Here is a 22676-nt window from a genome sequence, read left to right on the forward strand (position 1 = left end):
ACATTAATTTTAAGAACGCTCTTGGAATAGAGTGGAAAGTGGACTGTCTTAGTGAGAAATTGTAGGGGATGGAGCTTAGGTAGAATAGACATCAAAGGGTACAAAAGGCTAGAGTGTTTGAGGATAAAGGGAAGGAGTTAGAAATAAAGGCATTTGACTTGAGGCTGAGAACTTACATTTGCGCTGCAAAAGAACTGCAAAGTAATGTGGGTCACTAAGTTTAAAAGGTGAGGGAATGGAGCAGTCATTTGGATTTTGGACGAGCTGAGTGGAAAGCCAGTAAGGAGAGTATTGAAACAATAGAGGTGATGTGTCTGTGTAAAAAAAAATTACAATTGGAAATCTTTGAGAAGAAGCGATTGTGCATGTCAGAACTCAGATGGTGACACAAAGCGGACAGGGAGGTTGCAAACAGTCTAGTTAACTTGGCATGGTGATCCGGATGGGCAGTGTATTGGTGACCTACAATGGCATCTTTGGTCTTACCAATATTTGGATGGGGAGAATTGTGCTAGATTGGGGTAAGCAGGCTGCCAATACAGAAGCAGTACAGAAATACAGATATCATCAGTATGTATTTTAGTTTATGACTGTGGATATTGTTGCAAAGGCCATTTTTTAGATGAGGATAGGAAGGGAATCAAGACATATATCTTAGGGCTATTGAGGTAGTGATATAGCAATGAAGAGAAAGAAGCATTTATTGGAGCTGACCTGGCAATGGTTGGATAAATAAGAATGGACACAATGAGGGTACAGCTGTACAGAGTTGAATAGACCTATAAAGAGGGTGATGTGTATAAAAAAAAATGCAACAACCTTGTCAATGGCTGCAAAGAGGTTGGAGAAGGTCAGAAACAATGATGCATCAGGTTAAGATGGTTTGTGCCTTGGAGAAGAACTTGCAGGTAATGGATCTATTGTCCTTTTTTTTCAAGGTGTTAGAGGTGCAGATTTTGAAGGCACTATCATAGGAGCCCTTGGTGAAATGCTGCATTGCATCTTGGAGATGGTATACACTGCTGTCACTATACATCAGTATTCATGGAGTTTAAAGTGGTGGATGAATGCTATTTAAGTTGGCTTCGATGGCATTCACCTACCACTTTAAACTCCATGAATACTGATGCATTGTGGCAGTTGTGTGTACCGTCTCCAAGATACCTTGACCTGCATTGTGTTATGTGGATTTTTAAAGTTTTACTCATCCAGGCAAGTGAACAGTATTCTATCACACTCCTGATTTGTCTTGTATTTGGAGAGCATGCTCTGGAGGTAAAATATCTGCTGCAGAATTCCTAGCTTCAGCCTGCTCCTTTATCAAACTATTAACATAGCTAGTCCAATTTAGTTTGTGATCATTGGTAACCCTATTGATAGTCAGAGAATCTCTGACTATCAATTTAGCATGGCCAATTCACCTGACCTGCACATCTTTGGACTGTGGGAGGAAGCCAGAGCACCTGGAGGAAACCCATGCAGCCACAGGGAGAATGTGCAAATTCCACACAGATAGTCACCCAGGGCTGGAATCAAACCTGGGACCCTGGTACTGTGAGGGAGCAGTGCTAACCACTGAGCTACCGTGCTGCCCCAGATCCTTTATCCTTTTGAGGGATGTGTGTCACTGGCCAGGTTAGCATTTGTTTCCCATCCCAATCACCATAGAACTGAGTAGCTTGCTGGGCCATTTCAAAAGGCAGATACAAATCAGCCACATTTGTTATTGAGTTACATGTAGGCTACACCAGATAGCGATAGCAGATTTCCTTCCTGAAAGGACATGAGAGATTTGAGCCACTACAACCAGTCAGTGTGCAGTTCTTGGATGACAGTGTAGAGGTGGATGAGATGCTGAGTTAGTGGGTTCAAACCTCACTTAGCATAGATTTTACTAACATGGCCTAGTCGTTTTTGTAACACCAGTCGTGAAAAATGAATACTGAGCAATTTTAAGGCACTAGCAATTATATTTGTTATTTTTCTGACTCCGGTGTGCTGTCAGACGATTGGAGAATTGCAAACATTGTGTCCTTGTTCTAAATTATTGGGTCAGCATTTACAATTTATTATCAACCAGTCAGTTTAACTTGGTTTTTGAAACAACTTCTAGAAACTTCTGGAAATAATTATTTGGGATAGAATTAATAGTCACATGGACAAATGTGGTTTGATTCAGAAATTTCTGGGAAAATCATGACTCACTGACTTGCTAAAGTTTTTTGAAGAGGGAACAAAAAGGGTTGATGAGAGAAAACTGTTGGGAGAGTGGACGTGGACTTTTCAAAATGCACCAGATACAGTTCCTCACAACACACTTGTCAAAAAAGTTCTAGGTCATGGAACAAAAGGGACAGTATAATTGTTGAATTGGCTGAGGTACAGACAGTAATGGTGGATGGGTATTTTTGGGGCTGAAGAAGTTTTGTATTGGAGTTTTCAGAGGTTCATTATCAGTACCTTTACAATTCTCTGTCGGTGTGTGAAAATGCTGTAGATCTTGACATGCCAGGACAATTGCGTAATTTGCGGCTGACTCAAAACAGGGGAGAATTGTAAGCTGTGAGGAAGACAGTATAGAACACCAAATAGACTATTATAAGCATGGTGGTGGTGTGAGCAGATAAGTGGCAGTTCAGTGGGTGGACCAGTGTGAAGTGATGCACTTTGGTATAAAAAATCATGGAGACTGTGTATATCATGTCTTTATAAAATAAATGATCTCATTAGAACGTAGAACACTCCAGCACAATACGGCACTTTGGCCTTCGATGTTGTGCTGACCTTTTATCCTACTCTAAGGTCAGACTAACCAACATTACCTTAATTATACTATCTTCAATGTGCCTATCCAGGAGTTGCTTAAATGTCCCAAATTTATCTGACTCGACTACCATTGCTGGCAGTGCATTCAATGCACCCACCTCTCTCTGTGTAATGAACCTACCTTTGACATCTCCCCTAAACCTTCCTCCAATCGCCTTAAAGTTATGCTCCCTTGTGATAGCCATTTCCGCCCTGGGAAAAAGACTCTGGCTATCCACTCTATCAATGGCACTCATCATCTTGTACACATTATTCTAAAGAGTGTGTAGGAACAGAGTGACATCAGTGTATGTGTGCATAACTCATTAACGGTGGCAGGACAGGTAGAGAGAACTATTAGCAAGGTTCACAATATTCTCGGCTTTGTAAATAGAGTCATAGAGTACAAGAACAGGGATGTTATGTTGACCTTCTATAAGACACTGGTTTGGCCTCCAGTGTAGTATTCAGTTTTGAGCTCGACGTTATAGAAAGGATGTGAATGTACCTGAGAAAGCACAGAATGGGTTTATGAGTATGGTTCCATAGATAAGACATTTCAATTATCAGGAACAATTGGAGAAAATGAGTCTGTTTTCCATAGAGAAGAGAAAGCTAAGAAGAGATTTGATAGAAGTTTTCATGAAGAGTTTGGGCAAAGTAGGTAGTGAAAATTATAACCACTCATAATCCGATCAAGAACTGAGTGTGTGGTTTTAGTGTTTTACAAAATAAGCACATCTGAGGTGAACAATAAAACATTTTCGCTTTGCAAATAGTTAAGGTATGGAATGCACTGCCTGGAAATGTGGTCAGGACAGATTCAATTAAGACTTTCAAGAGGACATTGGATAATTTATATAAATAGAAATGATGAGCAGAACTGTGGGAAATGACAGGGATTGGCACCAAATTAAAATTCTGAGGGTTTGTGCCAAATGGTTTCCTTCTGCAGCATAAGAATTCTGTGATTTTTGTTTTAAGACAATCGATGGAAAGTTCATGACTAGCTTCTATATTCCTATTTATTAATTGAACTTAAATTCCACCAGTTGCTTTCATTGGATTTGAACAGCGCATTAGATTAATGGTCTGTCCATTATGTATACAATTTACTGTTTAGCACGTGTTGTGTTGTAGCTTTGTTAGGTTTAAACTTGCCCAGTGTTGTTCCTGGCTTGCTCTCTTACATCCTTATTTAAACGAGGATTGATCCCTTGTTTTGATATTTTAGTATTTATATTGAGTAATAATCTGCTTATTGATACTCGGTCTAAGTTATCAAAACAAGTAAAACGGAAATGGCACTTAAACAGATGGTTGGCACAGTCGCTCTACAATAGAACACCAATCCTAAATTGGCTTGGATGCTATCTCTTCTTCTCTCTTCCCTCTCATTTCTTTATTTTGCACACACAGCTATGAAAAGCAAGCATTATTTCCCTTTTCCACACTGCATCCCATAGCATGATCAGGATGTCTCAGAACCCCATTGGTCCAGGCATTGCATGATTTTGGTTTAAGTAGGTGAGGTAGTGCATGCACAGTGCATAGAAAGTTTGTGGCCAATCTTGGGATTGTTTAGGTAACATATGCCCAAGTTCGAAAGATGAATTACTGGACTCAAAATGTTAACTCTGTTTCTCTCTTCACAGAAGAGCTACCAGGCTCTCTGAGTTTCTCCAGCAATTTCTGTTTTTGTTTCAAATTTCCACTACCTGCAGTTCTTTGTTGTATTTGATGTTTGCCCAATTTCTGATTAGTTTATTTAAAAGAAATGGCTATCTTACTGGCACTTTACTGTCTCCTGATTCATTATTTTGCACAATTGTCTCTTGTACGGCAACTTATCCTTCTTACCTTACCTGTTACACAGGTATTTACCAAGATACGATGGCACCCATTGGAGCAATTACTACTTAGAGCAAGGAGTTTCATATTCCAATGGTTAACTATCACACCAAATATCCTAAATGATGTATCTAAGAATGCTTCAAAATCAATTGATATCCTTTAACTGCATGTGACTCCACAATAACTGCTGTTATATAAAACAGATTAAAACTCAACATAACCACTTAAATGAACACTTGAAAGTTTTAAAACGTGTCGTGTTTTAAAACTTGGTTGTTCCTGAGGTTTTCACCTTAAATCATTCTCTCAATAACAGCTGAAGTTTGCAGTAACCTGAGTTATAAAGCAATAAAACTGAAAATTTGACGTTTGACCTGGGCCAAATAGCTTATTTATCACAGAAACTATTAGTAACTAACCATAGTTCAAATAGAATAGAATGAAGCTTTTCACTTGCTTAATTATTACTTATTGCAAAATGACTTAATCTTACATTTCATGAACACTTACCAGTATATGGTCATGTTTGATCAAAAATATTTAACTACCAGTCACCAACTTGGCTAATTATTACTGCTTAAAATTGAGCTTTTTGGAGATTGTTTCATATATCTGTCATTATTATTCATTTATGTTTTTGCTGCAGAATCGCTAAAGCAAAACTTCAAAGCTTGTGTTGATGGCTGCTACAAATGATACATTGGTTCCTCTGGAATGTTTGCTTCCTGCAGGTACTTTTATTTTACCTTTTAACAGCACAGCAGTATGTTTGTTGAGTTATTTGTCATTTATGTGTTGTCTGTACTTTTTACATTGGATGTATCTTTCAAGTCACAATGGGCTTTACTCTTGAAGAAAAGAATATGTCTGTAATGTTGATTGAAGTCCAAGTAGTGATACTTGCATTATATCAAGCATTACGAAATCTGAACTGATTCAATGTCTAAGATTCCAGTATGTTGAAATCTCAGCAAACTTTTTAATTCTATTTTTACCGATAGTTATGCATAAAATCTTGAAGGTATCATTGGTTTATGCATCAAATGAGAAGTATTTCAGATCTCCACTTGAATAGAAATATCATGTTGTTAAATCAAATATTGTGTCATACCCAAGTGATTTTATTTATTCTTGTGCTGTGATGAGCCACTTTGTTGAATAGTCAAAGTTCATTTTGTATCAGTACTTCCACAGTTCTCTCAGAGAAGGATTTTTACCCAGTGACTGTGAAGGTATGTAATTGGGAGGGGAGCTTGCAGATGGTGGTGTTCCCATTTAAACTCTGTGAAATAAGTATTCAAAGTACAATGCTAAATTACATATCCTGTCCATAGTCTACTGCAAGAATGTGTGAATATAATGAATAAAAAGCACTGGTATTGTCAGTTTTCCAACCATCATCAAATGTATCATTTTTTTTCTCCTGTTTTACTTTTCTTTCTTCTGTTAATTTATTTGTCTCATGGCAGACATCTAAAATACAATTTCTTCGACACATGGCATGTTGCTACATGATTTCCAACATCAAAACTACTTCTGAAAAAATTTCACTTCATACTTCCTTTTCTGAGTGAAATCTAATCATAATGAATACACCAGACTTGATTTGAGAAGAGATTTTTAATTTAGATTTTAGCTTTGCACAAGATTGAAAAATTGCTAGAACACTTGAAGCTATTAAGTCAGAACTAAGTTTAACTTCTCATCACATTTTTTTCTTAATTAATGGTGCAGTGGTATAATGTACTGATATATGAGAAGTTCTGGATTGGTGAATTGGAATGTTTATGATGGATGATTATTAGCAGTCCTCTGGGCAATCAGGGATGGGCTGTAAGTGATACCCACAGCCAATGGCATTCACATCCCAGGAATGAATTAAGAAAATGGTCTGGATATATTCTGGAAAGCATGTTTTAATGATTAGATTAGATTCCCTACAGTATGGAAACAGGCCCTTCGGCCCAACAAGTCCACACCAACCTTCCGAAGAATAATCCGCCCAGACCCATTTCCCTCTGACTAATGTACCTAACACTATGGGCAATTTAGCAGGGCCAATTCACCTGGCCTGCACATCTTTGGACTGTGGGAGGAGCCCGGAGCACCCGGAGGAAACTCATGCAGACAAGGGGAGAATGTGCAAACTCCACACATACAGCCACCCGAGGCTGGAATCGAACCTGGGACCCTGGCTTGTATTGGCATAGTCCCTGGTGAGGATATCATATGTTATAAAAAATGTGTAATGATAAAATTATTTATTTTGATCAAAGGAGCATAAGCAACCTTTTCATAGGTATAAATCAAGTGAGAAACAATTAGCCCTACAGTGATTGAAATGTGGAATCTACTGTTATTGGAGTAGTTTGAGATGATTTTGTGTAGGTGTACTGAAGAAAAGCTAAGTACATAAGGAAGAAAAAAATGAAAATGTATCCTTAAAGGGTTAGATAAAGTATGATAGGAGGAGTCTTGGATAGAGCAGAAATACCAGTATGGACCAATTGGGCTGAATGGCCTGATCCTCTCTGTGAGTTCTATGTAGTTTTATGTTGGCATGTTCTTGCACCACTGAATTGATCAGCTGTTTGGAAATGCGAAACAGTTTTGTTTCTTTGAGATTAAGAATTTGCTGTAGGAGACATTTTGATGGCATAACTAGTCTCAAGTTACATCAGAAGATGCCAGTTGCATTGATAATTTGCTGTCTTTAGATGAAGCCTTTTTACAATTTGGTTTAACTGGCAACATTAACTTTGAAGTGATTCAGATGCTGTTGAGTCCTTGTGCATGTCTTCATTACTTGAAACTTTAAAATAGCACCTTAATTGCATTTTACTATGTGTGGGTGTGACTGGTATGCCAGAACTCGCGCTATGAATTGTGGCAGTTATTTGATTTGTTTTCTGGAAGTACACCAGCTGCATGTTTAGAATAAATAATTATTTTCTACCTGCATTCACATGTTCATCTCTCAGATGTTGCATTGAAAGTATTGCTTCAAAAGATTAAATTCTTGATAGTTAATATAAAATGAAATGTAGCATTTTCACACACCTTTTTCGTTTCGGATAATCAATTTGTAGTAATGACTGCAGCTTACCATCATAGGCAGGGATTTTGATATTTATTCCCATCCATGGATCCTGGTATCCAATGTATGCCAGCATTTCTGCACCATCAGTGCACATCTCCTATCCATTTACTGCATGCTTCTGCATTATTATGCTACATTAATGGTGAACTGACAGCTATCGTTGGAATACTGCTGCAAGGTGGTCTTGCTAAAAATATACAACTGGCATGCAGGGACAGGCACCCAGCTAGTGATTGGACCCAGCTGAATCTCAGTTATTTACTTGCTGTCTTAGAGCTCACTCACATACCATCTATCTGGATGCTCCCCATCCCTGCTTTGTCTTGCCTTGCTTTTTAGTGCTCTGATGCCTCAAGTACCACAGTACTTTTGTCTTTCCTTGCTGTTTAGTGCAGACACAAAGCCAGGCAAGTTATCATGTGTGTCAGAAGTCAGTCTTCAAGGGAGTGGACATGTTACTGCAAGGCACCTTGTTCTGTGCCAGCAGTCTATGCAACAAACATGTGGCATCAACCAAATGGCTATGTGTCAGATTCGAAGTGACGCACTGCTCAGTCAAATCAAAGAGAACTTATTGTCACTCCAGGGTGTCCTGGTGTAGTTTTGCAATATGCCCAGGAGTATGTCATGGTCAAACGTCAGTTGGGGTGGTCTGGGTCAGGGGAATCATCTCATTACCATTTGTAGAGTTGCCCTTGGTCAGTCCAATGCAACCAGTTAGTGGGTCATCAGTCAGGGAAAGACATAAGGTTCAATCAGGGCTCTGGTCAGTTGTCAGTCAGGCCATCTTTCCAAATTGGTCAGGAGATGGAGCACTTCAGTCCTGGGGGTTTATTGGAGTGAATATCATGGGTGGGTATTTGGGAATGCTGGTGTGCTCGAGCTTTGAAGGGAGCCGGCAATTGAAGACAGCAGCTTGAGGGATATGGGAGCGTTTGATTATATGGGGGAGGGGAGCCAATAGTGTGTGGGAGGACATGGTATCCTGTGGGATTGGGGGCAGGAGTGGATTAGTGAGTGGTCACCAATAGTACGTGGGCCTCAGTGGAGGCTCCTCAAGATGCAATTGCATCGACTATGCACTTGCAGAGTGCAGATTGAAATCATTTACAATGTCCAAGTATGTGGAGTGCAAATGCTGGTCGTAACCAATGTTGATCATGTCATTGGCCCCTACAAGTTAAAGATGGGCATCTTTATGAAGCAGAAAGTATCGGTGAACCTTAAGAGGTCACAATGCACTCAATGAATGCAAGACCTCTTAGGGTGCTTGGGAGCATGGAACTGGAAATACAATGAAGGACTCTCCTATATCATAATGCAGTCGGTCAGTGATGTGGAGCTGGGAGGAGCAGAGTTCAATACTGATGCAGCACTTGTACTCTCTGATTATCTCTCTGCCACATGACTGGTGGTGCATTCATTGACATTGGACCTTATTACATGTGCCAAAACAAGTCATTCCATGGCCCTTCTCATCTGAATGCCTCATGTCCCACTGTAAGGAGCAGAATGTTAATTAGTTATGCGACTGCTCAGATTGATAAGAACCTGTTCTGTTTCTTCTGCTTTCCACATGGGTTCATTGCAAGCATGACTGATGGATGCAGCCACAGCAGACATAATCATCACTGCTACAAAGGTGCAGAGAAATGAAGGAAGACCAAATATGGCAACAAACACAGGACCGACAGCAATATACAGAAGATGCTGAAGGTCCTTCCAGATGCACCAGAGGGCAAAATTCTGGAGTTCCTGATACGATTTTGTCCAGATGACTAGGTTATACCTTTGGCACAGGCTGTGGTCACTGTAAAATGCCAGCTGCTGGATTGGGACCTGTGACCTTTAGTTAGTGGCCATTTTGTCCTGGTGAATGTGAAGGTGACAGTAGCATTGACTTTAATAGAACTGGTTCTTTCCAAGGAGTCATTGAGGACCTCTGTGTGATTTTCCAATTGTCCATCACAAATATATCAAGACTGCAACTAGTGCCATTTGTACCAGATTGCACTGCTTAACTTGTTCCCTGAGACAAGGTCAGTACTGCAGTCAATAATATAACTGGCTTCCCTGATGTGCAAGTGTGATAATTTGTATTCATGGTGCATTGACAGGGTCATATCTTAATATAGCTGTGCTCAACAATAGGAGAGCATTCCATTGCATCAGTCTGCAAGTAATTTGTGGTAACGGATCCTCTTCTTCAAAGTTTGTGCCTAGTGCCCTGGGAGTTGCCATGTTGCATATATCCTTGAGAATTTACATATTTCCACATGTTATGTTTGAGGAGTCAGATATTTTTTACGAGGATGATTACTGTGAGACAAAAGCCACACATTGCCACTGTGGCTGATAACACCATCATACAACTCCCTGGCTGAGGTAGAATGTAAATACAAAGCAGCTCATTCTTCAACCAAGCATGACGATAAGCCCTGCTGAAGATGAGTTTCCAGTATGTGATGAAGCTGCTCCTTTATCAAGGTCATGTTGTCATTGTTTTTGTTTCAGAAAGGTCATAAAAGAAACAAACTCCGAAAAGCCTAAGTTGAAGGGTTTTAGGGCCAGTTTGATTATAGCGAACAGATATTGCCTCAGGCAACGTGCTTTCAAGCTTTTGAAAATAAAACACTTGTACAATGAAAGGGGAGTGGCCAGTTCTCACAGCTCAGCTTTCTTTGGTTTGGTTTGGCTTTTAGCAGCAGTGTAAAAGCTGCTGGACCCCAGAGAAGCAGGTCCATGCTCCTCTCTCTCTGACTTCTCTCCTTAAGACCCTGTGTTTGATTTTACAAGGTGTGTTTATGGGGATTGTTGCAAGTATTTGGAACAGCATCATTAAGTTGGGATGATCTGTTGGGTTTTCAGATAGGTTAAGTTATTCAGTATTCTGTTCTCTTTTGTTTGTGTTCAATTTGGTAATCTTCCAAATACATTCTGCTGCATTTAAAACTAAGTGGTTTGACCAACTGCATTCCTCTTGGAATATCCGCATTGCACCTGCTAATAATAACTGGCAACGTTAGGATCTGGGCTACTTTGTTGAAATGTTTTGAGGGATTCTGGCCTGATCCATAACAAGTACTTGGGCCAGTTGGTTGGGGTCTTATATCATACTGTAGACAGTGTGCCATATAACTGGAGTAAGCAACAAGGAGATGTGATGAATACTGACAGATTTGGAGAATGGGAGCAGTCTTGCGAGTAGAAGGATGGGCATGATGAGCAGCAAGAATGTTACGTTTGCACGTTAAAGCATAGCTATGTTGGGCATGACAAGTCAGACAGAACTTGTGAAAGCCATAAGACAAAGGAACAAAAGTAGTCTATTCAGCCCGTAAAGCCTGTTTCATCACGCAATGAGATCATGTCTGATCTGATAATCCGCTTACTCCATCACCTTTGCTTTCCTTATTGAAAATCTGTCTCAGCATTGTGTATACTTAATGTCTGAGCATCTACAACTCTCTGGGATAAACATTCAACAAGGTAGTCTCAGCCGCTTCACTGGGCAGGAAATTTCACAGATTCACTACCCTTTTTGGATGAAGAAATTCTTTCTCAACTCAGTCCTAAATCCGCTCCCCCTTATTTTTGCAGCTCTGTCCCCTAGTTCTAGTTTCAGCTGCCAGTAGAAACAACCTCTCTGTTCCAATCTTATCCATTCTGTTCATAATAATGTGTTTCTATAAGATTCCACTCCCCCACCCCAATTCTTCTAAATTACAATGAGTATAGTCCCATTCTCCTCAATCTCTCCTCTTAAGCCAACCTATTCAATTCCAGAATCAACCTAACAAGCCCACTCTGCTCTGCCTCCAGTGACAATACATCTTTTCTCAAGCAAGGAGATCAAAACTGAGTACAGTAATGCATTCCATTTTTCTACAGTTTATTACAATTCCACATATTTACTGTTCTCTGAAAGGTAATTTCTCTTCATCGCTGTTTTAAATGGGTGACCTCTTGTTCTGAGATTATGCCAACTGGTTCTAGACTGTCCAACAAGGGGAAACAATCTTTTTGCATTTACCCTGTCAAGGTCCCTAAAAGTCTTGTATGTTTAATAAGATTGCCTCTTATTCTTCTAAATTCCAATGCGTATAGGCCCAACCTACTCGACCAATCCTCATAAGACAAACCCGCCATACCCATAATCAGACTAGTGAACCTTCTTTCGACAGCATCCGAGGCCAGTATATCTTTCCTTGGATGAGGGGCCCAAAACTGTTGACAAAATTCTAAGTATGGTCAGACTAGTGCCTTGTATAGTTTTAGCAAGACCTCCTATTTTTATATTTCATTCTCTTTGAAATAAAGGTCAACATTCTACTTGTCTTCCCTATTCCTCACTGAATTTGTACACTAGCCTTTTGTGATTTATGCATCGGGTCTCACAAATCCCTCTATGCCATAGGTTTATGTGGACTTACTCTATTGAAATAATAATCATCTCTTCTATATTTCCTGCCAAATTGTATCACCTCACATTTTATCACATTGTATTCCATCTGGCAAGCCTTTACCCACTTGCTTTCCCTGTCTATATCCTGCAGATTCTTTGTGTCATCCTCACTGCTGGCCTTCCTCAAATTTACTAATGGAGTGCGATATCATAGACTTCAGAACTTTGCTAATTCATTCAATCCATGAATAGTTATTAAAGATAACTGTTACACTCAAAAGAAGCAGTAATAACTTTGTTTGGAATAAGCCATTAAAGGACAAGGACAAACTTACACAGGAATTGAAAGCAATGAGCCATGCCTGACAAAAAGGAGGAATGGAGGCTAAATGAACAAAACTGCTTTGATACCTGCTCAATAAACTTGCCACAATGGATAAGGATTGTCCTGCAGAAGAACTGAAGGAGTTAATCACAGGAAAGCTGTGTCTTCAAACAGACAGTTAAGGCCAAATGTAACAAGGAACAAAGAAGTTACTTTTGATAAGGAAGCCAGATGCAGTCTCAAAGGTTCTAGCAGAATAAGCAATGATTGAATAAAAGGACTTGAAAAGAATTATCAACATATCACCTCATAGACCAAAGGTTGAAAATTTGTCTTAGAATTGAACACCAGCATTCCACCTCTAGCAGAACTTCAAAACTGCACATGGATTGATTCATTGTTCCAGTACTTGATTGTCTGTGAGATTTCTTAATAAGTAGTCATATTAGACAATAGGTGCAGGAGTAGGCCATTCTGCCCTTCGAGCCAGCGCCACCATTCGTTACGATCATGGCTGATCATCCTCAATCAGAACCTGTTCCTGCCTTATCCCCATAACCCTTGATTCCACTATCCTTAAGAGTTCTATCCAACTAATTCTTGAAAGTATCCAAAGACTTGACCTCCATAGCCTTCTGGGGCAGAGCATTCCATACACCCACCACTCTCTGGGTGAAGAAGTTTCTCCTCAACTCTGTTCTAAGTGGCCTACCCGTTATTTTTAAACTGTGTCCTCTGTTCTGGACTCACCCATCAGCGGAAACATGCTTCCTGCCTCCAGAGCTTCCAATCCTTTAATAATCTTATACATCTCAATCAGATCCCCTCTCAGCCTTCTAAACTTGAGCATATACAAGTCCAGTTGCTCCATTCTTTCAGCGTAAGATTAGTCCCGCCATTCCAGGAATTGACCTCGTGAACCTACGCTGCACTCCCTCAATAGCCAGAATGTCTTTCCTCAAATTTGGAGACCAAAACTGCGCACAATATTCCAGGTGCAGTCTCACCAGGACCCTGTACAGCTGCAGAAGAACCTCTTTGCTTCTATACTCAATTCCTCCGTTACGAAGGCCAGCTTTCTTCATTGCCTGCTGTACCTGCATGCTTACCTTCATTGACTGATGTACAAGAACACCTAGATCTTGTTGTACTGCCCCTTTCACTGAACTTGACTCCATTTAGGTAGTAATCTGCCTTCCTGTTCTTGCTACCAAAGTGCATAACCACACATTTATCCACATTAAACTGCATTTGCCATGCATTCCGTCTACTCACCTAACCTGTCCAGGTCACCCTGTATTCTCCTAACACCCTCCTCACATTTCACCCCGCCATCCAGCTTTGTGTCATCAGCAAATTTGCTAATATTACTTTTAATACCATCATCTTTATCATTAATGTACATTGTAAAAAGCTGCAGTCCCAGCACTGATCCCTGTGGCACACCACTGGTCATTGCCTGCCATTCCGAAAGGGAGCCTTTTATCACTACTCTTTGTTTGCTGTCAGCCAACCAATTTTCAATCCAAGTCAGTATTTTGCCCCTAATACCATGTGCCCTAATTTTGCTCACTAACCTTCTATGTGGGACTTTATCAAAGGCTTTCTGAAAGTCCAGGTATACTACATCCACTGGACCTCCCTATTCTATCTTCAGAGTTACATCCTCAAAAAATTCCAGAAGATTAGTCAAGCATGATTTCCCCTTCATAAATCCATGCTGACTCTGACCTATCCTGTTACTGCTATCCAGATGTGCCGTAATTTCATCCTTTATAATAGAGTCCAGCATCTTTCCCACCACTGAGGTCAGACTAACTGGTCTATAATTCTCTGTATTCTCTCTCTGTCTTCTTTCTTTAAAAAGTGGGACAACATTAGCCAACTTCCTATCCACAGGAACTGATCCTGAATCTATAGAACATTGGAAAATGATCACCAATGCATCCATGATTTCTAGAGCCACCTCCTTCAGTACCCTGGGATGCAGACCATTAGGTCCTGGGGACTTATCAGCCTTCAGACCCAACAGTCTCACCAACACCATTTCCTGCTTAATATAAATTCCCTTAAGTTCAGGGCCTTCAGCCACTATTACATCTGGGCGATTGCTCGTGTCTTCCCCAGTGAAGACAGATCTAAAGTACCAATTCAACTCTTCTGCCATTTCTTTGTTCCCCGTAATAAATTCACCTGTTTCTGTCTTCAAGGGCCCAATTTTAGTCTTAACGATTTTTTTTTCTTTTCACATACTGAAAAACACCTTTACTACCCTCCTTTATATTTTTGGCCAGTTTACCTTCGTACCTTATTTTTTCTTTGCGTATTTCCTTTTTAGTTATCCTCTGTTGTTCTTTAAAAGCTTTCCAGTCCTCTGATTTCCCACTCATCTTTGCTATGTTATACTTTTCCGTTTTATCTTACCTCGTCAGCCACGGCCACCCCTGCTTCCCCTTAGGATCTATCTTAAGTAGGAACGCACCTACTTAAATAACACTCATCCACCTTCCCAACAGTCTCTGCGCTCCGACTTCACTTCTGCCCAGCTCTCGCCGTGCTCTGCTGCAAAAAGGTATTAAGGTAACTTGTGGCAATTTACCCACAATAGTACATTCACTTTCTTCAAGTATATTGTAAAATAATCATGGCCACAGCACTGATCTCGCTGGCACTTCACTAGTTACAGATTACCATTCAGAAAATGCCCCCTTTATCCCACCTCTGTCTTCTGTAAGTTAGCAAATTCTTTATCCATCTAATATATTGCCTCCAACATTTTGGCTCTTATCTTATTAAGTAGTTAATATGTGGTACCTAATCAAATGCCTTCTGAAAATCCAAATATTCCATCTGGCAAGCCTTTACCCACTCGCTTTCCCTGTCTATATCATGCAGATTCTTTGTATCATCCTCGCCGATGGCCTTCCTCAAACCTACTAATGGACTGTGACATTCTAGACTTCAGAACTTTAATAACTATTCATGGATTGAATGAATTAGCAAAGATAACTGTTACACTCGAAAGAAGCAGTCATAACTTTGTTTGGAATAAGCCATTAAAGGACAAGGACAAACTTACACAGGAATTGAAAGCAATGAGCCATGCCTGACAAAAAGAGGAATGGAGGCTAAATGGGCAAAACTGCTTTGATACCTGCTTAATAAACTTGCCACAATGGATAAGGATTGTCCTGCAGAAGAAGAGTATAGGCCCAACCTACTCAACCACTCCTCATAAGGCAAACCCGCTTCCATTTATTTGAATTTTTTTTCATGCTTGATGTTCGTTTTAAAATAAAATGCTGAATTTTTTTCAGGTAACTGTAGTAATAGTCCCACATTGAAAAATGATAAAATGCTGGGCTACAGTGGACGTTATGTGAGTAAGAACAGGCAAGCTATATGGTCTGGTTCTTAAACAGCAAAAAGTGTTGCAGTGTTGGGTTGTACATGCAATGAAGAGTCAGTTGTTTCGCCTTTGTTATGAGAAGTGTAGATTTTCAACTGCTCAAACACTATGATGATGCTGAAGGGCAATTCCACACTGCCAATGACCAAGTGCAGATTTGATGTTCCAAAATGGTGGTGTATCCTGGAAGTGGAGAGTATTTTTAGCGATGGTGAGTGGGACAACCGGGCTAATATCAGATAAGAAGACACCATAAAGCGTATGGTAGGTAGTTACAGAGGCAGGTTTTCCATCATAGGATGAAAGAACTCACTCAACCTTGCTGAGAGAACCTTTTCGTGAAAATGACACCTTGCCAAAATATGCTAAGATTCACCTCTTTGGGACGCAGCTACTGCTGATGTGAAAACCTGTTGCTCTGAAGTAGGATCAGCTAGGATTGAGCACTGTATTTTGATATCATTTCCTTGCAGATTCTAGTTTTGGATTTCAGTCATTGATTTAAAACATTATTGGCCAATTAGAATTATCTCAGGTGTTATTGGTGCAACAGCCAACTCTACTTCTCCAATATGTGCACATCTGTGGATCAGTGCAGCATTCCTCCCAAACAAATGAGCACAAAGTCTCTGGCAATGTAAAGGGAAAGATACAATTCTAACATGGATGCACGAACAAAGGGACCTTGGTTTACATGTGTACAATTCATTGGAACTGGCAAGTTGGGAAAGAAGTTCATAAGGCACCCAGAAATACTGGCTTTATGAATAGTGGTTTAGAGTACATAAGCAGTCAATGTCTGGTGGACATAAGTCAAATACTGGTTTGGCTTCAACTGCAGTATTGTGTCCAATTCTGGGTACTAGACTTTGGGGAAAGATGTGAGGGCATTAGAGAGGGCACAGAATAGGTTAATTAGAGTGGTTCAAGGGCCTTCAGTTCTCAGAATAGATTGAAGCTAGTGCTTGTTCTCCTCATGTTCAAAATTACAAGGGTCTGAACAGAGCAGGTAAAGGAAAACTATTCCCCTTGACCGAAAGGTTGAAAACCACAGATTTAAAGTGAGTGGCTAAAGGTGACGTGAGGAAAACCTTTTCTTAATGCAATGAGTATTTGGATATGGGATGCATCGAAGGCAGGTTAATTTATTTCAATTGCTTTTTGATTTGATTTTATTATTGTCATCTGTCCCAGAAACTATTATTTTACATGCTATCCAGGTAAATCATACCTTATTTGTTTATTCATTTCAATAATTTCAAAAGAAACATTACAGGGCCATGTGAGAAGTTGGGAATATGAGATTAGTTGATTTCTTCTTGAGAGCCAGCATGGAAACAATGAATGCCCTCCTTCAGTGCTGTAATTATTCTTTGATTCTATTGTCTTAGCTGACACTCCACTGCTGTAGCGAGTGAGTGCTTGCGGATATTACCTCTCTGATTGGGTGTTACATTGCGGTCCTGTGTACCTTGTGAATGTAAAAAGTCCTTGACATTATTTTGATTAATAGCAGATGAGTAATACCTAGTCAATATTTATTCCACAGTCAATAACACCTTAACCAATGATCTGGTCATTATATTTATTGGTGTATATTTGACCTTCTTGTAACAAGTTTAGGAGAAGGCAGTTTGGTATTGTCACTGGTCAAGCAATCCCGAATCCCAGGTTGATGTTCTGGGTACAGTTGTTTGAATCCCCCAATAGCAGATGGTGAAATTTGAATTCAATAAAAACAACCCTAAAACTTGTCAAATGACAATTGTTGTAAAACAAATTTGTTCTTTAGGGAAGGAAATCTGCCACCCTTAACTAGTCTGATCAACATGTGACTCCAGACCAGCAGTAATGTGGCTAACTTTTTACAGACTTCTGGGCAATTAGGGTTGCTCAGTAAGTACTGATCTAGCCAGTGACTCTCAGCCCATAAAAGACAAAACAAAATTACTGCATTTTCTATGTTACAGCAAAGATGACAATTTAAAAGAGAACTTGATCATTGCTGTAAATGATTTTGAAAAATGCTCAGGTCATGAAAGCTGATATACAAATACAATGAATCCTTTATTTTATTCTGAGTGTATTTCAATGAGTTAGTAAGTCTGAACTGTTAGCATTCAAATAATTTTTGGTTTAGAAATTTGACAACCATTTCTAAATTTCATTGCATAATGTTGTATTCAAATCTCTGGATGAGCAATACTCCAGATTCAAACCTTAGCCTTGATGTCAGCAGTGGTACTGGTGGGATCTTGGTGCTCTGCTTTTTTCTGATGGGGAGTGAGTCTTCTGTCATGGAATTGCTGCAAAATATGGAAAAGAGGAACAGGTATAGGCTACTGTGTTCCATTATTTGAATGTATGGTTGATCTTTTAACTCCCCATCATTTTTGTGCACTATTCCCATATCTCTTCAAGACTTTAATGTCTAAAACTTTATTGTTTTCTAACTTGCATACATTGAATGATTAATGTTCCATAACCATCTTGGGTAGAGATTCCACTATTCATCACAATCTGAAAAGAAATTTCCCTTCATCTCAGATGTATTTGGCCTCTCTCTTACTCTGAGACTGTGCATCCCCTCTTCTACTCCACCCCCCCCCCCCCCCCCCCCCCCAATACACCACTCAAAAAGTAGGAGAACTTCCTGCATCTACGAAGAATTTTGTATGCTTCAATAAAATCACTTGGAATTTTTCTGCACTGGGGGAGTTTAGTCCTCCTGTCCTTAATTACTCATAAAATAATTCTGCTGTCCACTAATCAACCTGTTGCATTTCCTTTAGGCTATATGGAAATTGTGTGTGGAACTTGTTTGATTTACCTATTTTCCTCTGTCCATAATAATACAAATGTTGAAAAGTACTTTTTAAAAAAAAAGTAATTTGGGCAAGGTAACACAGCTGTTGACACCTGTATAAATGTATTCAGGAAATGTTGCAAATGTCAGGAAAGCTATACAATGAAGGTAAAATATGGCTTTCCAAATGTATCAATGTACAAAAAGAATGTAACATAGTAATTTTGGCTAAGATTCTCTATGTGGCCCATTCTTAATTCAGAAGCTGTTACTCATCTGTCTACTATTTTTGTTGAATATTTATTTCAAAGGAAAAAGACAAATTTAAACTGTAGCCCTCATTGACTGATAGCAGATCACAATGGCATGGTTCTGGAATTATGAGTAAAGTCATTTCACGGTGCACTTTTAAATTATTTTAAAGCACCTCTTTCATTAGGATATTTCCATCAACCAATCACAACCGGGTCATTGCATCACATCTTTATGGTTGGGTTTATTCTCTATCTGATGCTGGTACTCAACCAGCACCAGGTGCAGAAATTGAACTATGAGTCACTTAAGACAAAATCTAATAACAGTATAATGTTTAGTGGTTAAAAAGTCTTTTCTAACTTTTACCTGGACCGAACTAGTATTTAAAAAATATTTTTTAAATAAGCCAAGTGTGAAATTCCTGGTTTTCATGAAGCTAATGGAAAGCACATCAGTACACATGTCCTGTGTTCTTGATTAAATGTCATATGCCATCCAATGCATAAATAATCTTGTCTTGATATTCTGAATTGCTGTCAGTGAAATTGTAGTTAGAATAATGAATCTGTCAAATGCTGGTAACAGTGGCTAACCTCATCCTGGCTTTAGTGCGCTACTTGCATTTGAATATGAACAGAATTGCTTCAGTTAGATATGACTGGTATTCCTTTTTATGATAATTTGTATGAATAAAGTAAGCCTGGTCAATGAAATTAGTATTGAATAGCAAACATTCTTGAGAATTGTGTAATTCCTGAGAACAGATGATGTGTTCCCAAGCAGGCTGTCTCAAAAGCTACAGAACTTTTCATTATGTGAGTAGATGGTGCTATAAATGGCGCCAGAAAGCTTATTAAATAGAAAAAAAATTATTATCGTCACAATCAGCAATAAAGAGTGATTTGACTCCCCAGTCTTTTAAACTCTTTTTTGGTCTGTTCTAATGAATATTTTTAAATTTCTTTTAGCTTATAGCTGTATGACATGTCAATTAATGATGTGGTTGACTAGATCAAAATAAAGCAGACAATTGCAAAATATTTTGCTACCTATTAACCCTGAGAAAAATATAATAGAAACATGAAATCAAACGTGCATACAAATATAGGTGCTAAATTTTGTGTTTGTTACAGGCATGGAGAATAAACATTCTGCAGTTAAACGTCCTTGGAATCATTGAAGTGTTAGAGGGCATGGCAGGACTGTCCTACATGGAGTATTGGTTCACCTGGGCCTGTATTCACAAGAGTTCAGAAGGATAAGAGGAGACCTGATTGAAACATATAAACTTCTAGCTGGGCTGGATAGGCTAGGTGTCGGCAGGATGTTTGTCCTGCTTACCAGGGGAGACAGTCTCAGGATACAGGATACACCATATATGATTGAGATAAGAAAAAAATTATTTACTGAAGGAGCGGTGAGGCTGTGGAATTCTCTAAAAAAGGCTATGGAGGCCAAATGACTGAAAATTTACCAAAATTGATGTATATTTTATAGGATAAAAAAAAGAGTATTTTTGGGTAAATTTTCAGATTTTAAAAATATCAAGGAGTATGGGGAGAAAGTGGGAATATGGCATTGAGCTGGAGGGTTTGCCACAATCACATTGAATGACTTAGCAGGCTTGAAGAGCTAAACAGTTTACTTGTGCTCTTGGTTTTTGTTAGATATTTAACCAAAAGCTACAGACATTTAATTGTTGTCTTGTATATTTAGTGGTGGCAGACTTTGTAGATATCCCTGAGTTATTGTTGGCTGGCTGTTTCCCCAATTTATTTTATCACTAGGCACTGTTTTCTGAGATAATGAGACCCCATAGATATGGGAGCAACATTTGGCCCATCAAGTCTGCTTAGCCATTTGCTTGTGGCTGATATATTTCTCAATTTCATTCTTCTGCCTTCTTCCTATAACCCTTGATTTCCTTACTAGTTAAGAATCTGTCTTTCTCTGTCTTAAATGCATTCAATGACTTGGCCTCCATCACCTTTTGAAACAATGAGTTGCATAAATTCACCACCATCTGGCTGAAAAAAATCCTCTTCATCTCCGTTCTAAAGGATCTTCCCTTTGCTCTGAGGCTGTACCTTTGGATCTTAGTGTCTCCTACTACTGGAATTATCTTCTGTATCCAGCCCTTTCAGTATTCTGTAAGTTTCAATGAGATTCCCCCCTCATTCTTGTAAACTTCATTGAGGACAGAGGGAACACGGGAGAGAGAGAAACCGGGTCTTTCAGTTCTTATTGTAACCTATCCATGTCCTTTCTCTTAGTTCTGCTCTTCAAAGGCAACTGTTAAAATATTGTTCAGGGTATATTCCTAAATTCGATTCCTTGTCTTTCCAAGGTGACTAATTGGCAGGTGAGTCTTTCATCTCCCAATATGTGTAATTACCAAATGTGTGAATTAAAGGAAAGTAAATTTGGTAATGCTAACTTAGTTGCTTGATTTTGCTGTCTTCAGATAATAATGGAATTCTGCTACAGACACTTTTATTTATTCCACATTAATCTTTTGAAGCTTGCCTCAGTCTATATCCAACCATTTTAGGCCCATGTTTCTTCCTTTAAAAAAACGAACGTTTCAGCCAATTAAGGGTCTTTGGGTATAGCAATCAGATGATTGAAGTTAAAATTTGATAGTCTGCTTTATCACCATGATATCACTGTTCGTTAAAAATATTTTTAATGCAGATATACAATATTTATTTACAGTATTAGAAATTGATGGACTATATCATGTTATCCAAAACTAGATCAGTTAAATTGACTATATTAATTTGTATGCTTTTACAGAATAAATTAATATAGCAAATTGTATGTTGGGAAAAGGTGCTCACTACTTGTAGAATTATACAAGCTAACACTAGAGATCAGTTCCAACAACACTCAAAAACACTCAAAGTACAACACCATCCAAGACAGAACAGCCTACTTGATTGGCTGCCCATCCACCACTGATACATAGTGATAGCAATCTGTACTTTGTACAAGACAAGTTTTTTTTTTAAATCCAGTGAGTGATTAGGGTCTGGAGTCCATTGCATGGGATTATGGTAGAGATAGATTCAACTATTTACTTATTGATTAAGTTAAATCATTTCAAAAGAAAATTTTGCAGGGATTGCGTGATAAAATGGGGAAGTGAGATGAGCTGATTTCCTCTTAAAGAGAGACTGCATATAAACAATGGGCTGAATGGCCTCCTTCTATGCTGTAACTCTAAGACTTCTTCGACAACATTTTTCAAACAAGAGACCTCTGTCAACTAGAAGGTTGTGGGCAGCAGATGCACGGGAATATAATGACCTGCAAGTTCCCCTCCAAATACACAATGTACTGACTTGGAACTGCGTCATTGTTTCTTTTCTGTAGCTAAATCGGCATCTTAGAATTCTCTAACAATACTGGGCATACCTACATAACATCGTCTGTCTATAACAATTCAAGAATGCTGACTGCTACCTTGTCAAGGGCAGTTAGAGATTGCTGGTAAATACTGACCTAGTCAGAGGTCCACATCCTCTAAAACAATAAATAAAACTTTAAATGCATCAGGATGTTCAAATGTAATCATATTCACATTAAAATTAGATTTCCTGTGCACACTAGCTATTTGCTTTTAGATATTAGTTGGTTTAGATTCTCTTTCTTCCTTTGGGCATGAATGTGGATTGCATGCACATTTGCAGCATGATAGTGAATTACTGAGAGGTT

At 39.0% G+C, this 22676-nt stretch overlaps 1 protein-coding gene across 3 annotated transcripts in view; it reads left to right on the forward strand.

Annotated features, from left to right (window-relative positions):
• tpk1 (thiamin pyrophosphokinase 1) overlaps positions 1–22676 on the forward strand; it is a 374891-nt gene that overhangs the window by 76452 nt on the left and 275763 nt on the right. For all 3 annotated transcript variants that reach the window (XM_060824853.1, XM_060824854.1, XM_060824855.1), the window contains one exon: positions 5306–5390. In XM_060824853.1, the coding sequence (XP_060680836.1) occupies positions 5339–5390 (52 nt within the window). In that variant the 5' untranslated portion in view covers positions 5306–5338. The remainder of the gene's footprint in view (positions 1–5305; positions 5391–22676) is intronic.

Source organism: Hemiscyllium ocellatum, chromosome 5 (assembly GCF_020745735.1).
Source record: "Hemiscyllium ocellatum isolate sHemOce1 chromosome 5, sHemOce1.pat.X.cur, whole genome shotgun sequence".
Taxonomy (NCBI): Eukaryota; Metazoa; Chordata; class Chondrichthyes; order Orectolobiformes; family Hemiscylliidae; genus Hemiscyllium; species Hemiscyllium ocellatum.